This window comes from Abramis brama (genome assembly GCF_963993115.1).
Source record: "Abramis brama genome assembly, chromosome: 3".
Taxonomy (NCBI): Eukaryota; Metazoa; Chordata; class Actinopteri; order Cypriniformes; family Leuciscidae; genus Abramis; species Abramis brama.
In genome coordinates this window covers 62181046-62186044 of record NC_139965.1, presented here as the reverse complement: position 1 = coordinate 62186044, position 4999 = coordinate 62181046, and the positions used below count along the sequence as shown (strand labels likewise).

At 43.0% G+C, this 4999-nt stretch overlaps 1 protein-coding gene across 1 annotated transcript; it reads right to left on the bottom strand.

The window, feature by feature from the left end:
- Positions 1–242: 242 nt before the first annotated feature.
- LOC311078923 (serine/threonine-protein phosphatase PP1-beta catalytic subunit-like) lies at positions 243–2828 on the bottom strand (the record flags this gene model as incomplete). Its single annotated transcript, XM_084107975.1, has 4 exons — positions 243–741; positions 1493–1627; positions 2543–2752; positions 2811–2828. The coding sequence occupies 4 exons, from the start codon at positions 2826–2828 to the stop codon at positions 637–639; spliced, it is 468 nt and encodes a 155-aa protein (XP_083964101.1). The 3' UTR covers positions 243–636.
- Positions 2829–4999: the final 2171 nt, after the last annotated feature.

Below are 4999 nucleotides of genomic sequence, written 5' to 3'. Positions count from 1 at the left end.
ACTTCATTCTAAACCACTGTAACTCTTTAAGCCACTGGATCCTTCAGGGGTCAAAGATGATTTTGCAGATTATCTTCGGCTTATTTCAGCTGTTTGAGTATTAATGAGTTTTAATGAACACTTCCAAGAATCTTTAGGTAACATTTACTCGATCCTCACACACACACCTGTTCCTCCGTCACCACTGAAGAACACACTTTCTGTGAACGGACACGTTCTGAAGACGCTTCATAAAACACACGGAGGTTTGTTCAACTTTATTTACTGAAAATCCAGATGTTATGAACCTGTCTGACTCCAACAGGCCTCGAAGAGTGACATGATCAACTAGAAAAGACCTAGTCAATGTAAACCCTTCTGTTATTAGATGCAGAGCGAGAAAAAAGCTCAAAAGAAATGTGTTTAAACACTGTGAAGAACGTGACGTTTACAGACACAGAAGCAAATCAAAGCAGCACACAGTGAGCTCAGAGCAAACAAACCAAAGCCAGTGTGTCTTCAGGAAAACCCAAAGCGTGTTTTAACTACATCATTTGTATTTTCAAGACAGTCTTCATGCCGGTTCACGCGTGTTGTAGCTCCGCCCCCTCAGCGCTTCTTCGGGGGCGTGGCCGTTCGGGCCGAGACTCCGCCCCCTCAGCGCTTCTTCGGGGGCGTGGCCGTTCTGGGCGGAGTCACAGGGCGCCCGGAGTTCATCCCGCCGTACTGATACTTCGCCTTCTTTTCCGACGGCTTCAGGATCTGAGAACAACAACGAGAAACAGCTTCAGTCAACATGTTAAAGCGATATGGAAAATGTACGAAAGGCCATTTCATGCGTTCATGCAAAAATCATGCTTTGGTTAATCATAATAATGACATACTAAGTCATATGAGAAGAAAAGTCAAAATTATGACTTAAAAAGTCATAATTATGCAATATAAGGCCATAAAAAGTTGAAATAATAATAATTTCTTTTACCAAAGCATGACAAACATAATTTCCGAAATAATTGTGAATAGTTCCCATATGGATTATTCATAAGCGAATTTCACAAAAACACACCAGAGTCACATTTCTCTCCAAAATCAAAGTACATGAACAAATAAAATTTTGAAAAAGAAGACTTTAAATAGGGTCAATATGATCTTTTGCTTTAGTGATGCGCTAAACAAGAACGGTTGGATCTATGAAAAATCTTTTAATAACATTTTGCCAGCACAGTCTGAAGATGATGTGAGCCAATTTTGGTAAAAAATTGGATCAAACGTCTAGGATGAGATCGAAGAAGTAGGTTTCCGGAATATTCAAAATGGTCATCGGCAATCGGATTTAGTTATTTAGCCCTTACAGTTCAAAAGTTAGCATAAATGCAAGTGCAACTTTGGACAGTTGGTGGCGCTAGAGTTAACGTTCAGACTGTCCTAAAGCGGCGTTTTCTTTGTGTGAAATATGATTCTGTGGAGAAACATGTTCCGTTAGATCCGCGTATGAAGGCAAGTCATGTGACACCTGGAAGGAGCACATCAGAGTCTCGTCGACGCTCATCATTCCTCCGGCGTTGTCGAACTCGCCGCAGTAGTTCGGCGCCGAGAACAACGTCACCAGCTGTCGTTTGGCGAAGAACTCGTAGCCGTCTTCAACCACCTGCAAAACAAGAACAACAACTCTTCACCCTCTCACGTGCAAGTTCAGAAGATTCTAACTAGAGTGAGCGGCGACTGCTTCTTTCGAATGTTTCCCCTTGTTGTTTCCATGGCGACGTGTTAAATCTGTCACATGACACACCACAGCCAAAATATTCTCGTCCAAAATTTTCTCATGTTAAAAAATAAATACGACCTCACGTTGTGTCAATCACGCTTACACACTGCCTTCGAAACTTTCGTCCATCATAAAAAAAAAAAATTGGATCGGGTTCGATTTCTGCGTTTTTCTCATCCGTAGCAAAGCGTTTCAGAGGCATTTTGACGATTCAGAGCCACCGAATCACGAATACGGGAGAACGCATATATCAGACTCAGTGTGCAAGGACCTTACCTCTGGATAACAGACTTATCGCTTTTATTTAGTTTTTCCTTTTTTATTAAAAATATTCACAAACTTGCTTACCATGTCATCAACTATATTTATATTTCGATTCTCAAATACGTGTAAGTGCGTTTTGTCATTTAAAACCTTTATAAGTGATTTTGATCTTGATCTATAACGTAAGATGGGCACCGCCATGTTTGTTTGCGTCACAGAGAGTCCTGTCTGTCGGATTTACAGCACGTGCCTTCATTAGTTTCTCCCGAAATACATGTTTGAAAGTGGCGGGTGAACTGGGAGGAAAATAGAGCAAACTTTATAGTTACACAATGTGTATCTGATATAAAACATATTCATATGTGCTTTCTAGCCAACGCGCGAATCTGGCAGTTCTGTCACGTCACTGACACTCTAAACCCCGGTGGGACCGCACCGCTCACAGGGGTAATACTGAGTGATGTTGTGTATTTGAGTGATGTTGTGTATGCGAGTGATGTTGTGTATTTGAGTGATGTTGTGTATTTTAGTCACCTGATGCGCGCGGCAGATGAGATCCAGGTCGTGGCGGTTCAGGAATTTGCTGACCACATCGGCGCCGAAGGTGAAGGAGACGCCGCGGTCGTTCTCACCCCAACCCTGAACATCCTTATCTGGGTCTGACCACAGCAGATCACACAGCAGCCCTGAACACACACACACACGCACACACGCGCACACACACACACACACACGCGCACACACCTCAATAATTTTAGTAAGTTCAAGCAGGAGATTGTGTGTCTGCCTTTATCAGCGTCACCAAGAAAATTAAATACATTTTCAGAAAACAAGACTTAATAACTGAGTTATTTCTCCAGTAAATGTATCAATTTAAGAATTGTAATTATTTTTAACTGAAGACAAAACAAAAATACTGAGTAAGAAAAATATTCAGTGTATGAGCTCAGCTGTGTCAGGTGTGTGTGTGTGTGTGTGTGTCAGGTGTGTGTTCACTTGTGTCAGGTGTGTGTGTGTGTGTGTGTGTGTTCACCTGTGTCAGGTGTGTGTGTGTGTGTGTGTGTTCACCTGTGTGTCAGGTGTGTGTGTGTGTGTTCACCTGTGTCAGGTGTGTGTGTGTTCACCTGTGTCAGGTGTGTGTGTGTGTGTGTGTGTGTGTTCACCTGTGTCAGGTGTGTGTGTTCACCTGTGTCTGGTGTGTGTGTTCACCTGTGTCAGGTGTGTGTGTTCACCTGTGTCAGGTGTGTGTGTGTTCACCTGTGTCAGGTGTGTGTGTGTGTGTTCACCTGTGTCAGGTGTGTGTGTTCACCTGTGTCAGGTGTGTGTGTGTGTGTGTGTGTGTGTGTGTGTGTGTTCACCTGTGTCAGGTGTGCGTGTGTGTGTGTTCACCTGTGTCAGGTGTGTGTGTGTGTGTCAGGTGTGTGTTCACTTGTGTCAGGTGTGTGTGTGTGTTCACCTGTGTGTCAGGTGTGTGTGTGTGTGTTCACCTGTGTCAGGTGTGTGTCAGGTGTGTGTGTGTGTTCACCTGTGTCAGGTGTGTGTAGGGATGGGAACCGAGAACCGGTTCTTCTTCAGAACCGGTGCCCAGTGAATCGATTCCTTGGAACCGTTAGTATGCCTGCTTAACGATTCCGCTTATCGGTTCCGCTCGTTCAAATGTGACACGACGTCACACACGTGCTGCGTTGTTTTGGTTCAGAACGTAGCAAACACTATGAGCAAACATGGCATCGAGGCAGAAGCGCTCTGACCGCGTCCTAACTAGCAGTACATGCGACGCGACGGCGCGACACGCGATAAAAAGTATAATTTTCCATGTTAATCAAAGTTTAACCAGCCGCGACACGCGACGATTCTATTTGAAACGGATCCTATTTTACTGCGACGTCGCGCTGGAACAACAATCTCAAAGTGTGGCAATGATAATATCAGGTACTATTTTTGTGCTTTATTTAATGTTAAAAGCGTGTATAAAGTGACTGAATATAATTTAGTGCTCCCAGCTTTGTAGCTGTAAAAACAACAATGGATAAGTCACATCAGATCTTGAAATTAAACAAATGGAAACAAAAACGTTCAAAATGTGAAGAAAACCCATGTATTATTTGACAAAGATTGTTTTAGTAACTCAATAGCCTAATCCAAATGAGCACTGTTAATATTCCAAAAGACACAAGCTCTTCCTAAACTGTTTTCAGTCTGTGTTTTTAGTTTTTATGGCACATAAATGGCAGTTTTATTTATTTTTTTGTCCGGACCAATGAATGTGAAAATTGTCAATTTCCTAATCCTAAGGCACTCTTCTTGATAATCTTTAAAGGCACACACTAGTGTGCCATGGCATACTGGTTGAGAAACACTGCCCTAGGCTATAGGTCCCTGGACTTTACTTTGAGAAGTAGCTCACCTACTTTTAGGTTTGTTCTGAGGTTGCTACACATAATTTGTGTATACTCTGTGCTGTGTCTTCTGATCAGATATTAAAGCGAGTTAATACAAACAAATTTGTACTTATTCCCTCACCCAATAAGAATCGATAAGAGAATCGATAAGGAATCGGATCGATAAGCAATATCGATAATGGAATCGGAATCGTTAAATTCTTATCAATTCCCATCCCTAGGTGTGTGTGTGTTCACCTGTGTCAGGTGTGTGTGTGTTCACCTGTGTCAGGTGTGTGTGTGTGTGTGTGTGTTCACCTGTGTCAGGTGTGTGTTCACCTGTGTCAGGTGTGTGTGTGTGTGTGTGTGTGTGTTCACCTGTGTCAGGTGTGTGTGTTCACCTGTGTCAGGTGTGTGTTCACTTGTGTCAGGTGTGTGTGTGTGTTCACCTGTGTCAGGTGTGTGTGTGTGTTTACATGTGTCAGGTGTATATGTGTGTGTGTGTGTGTTCACCTGTGTCAGGTGTGTGTGTGTGTGTGTGTGTCAGGTGTGTGTGTTTACATGTGTCAGGTGTGTGTGTGTGTGTGTGTTCACCTGTGTCAGGTGTGTG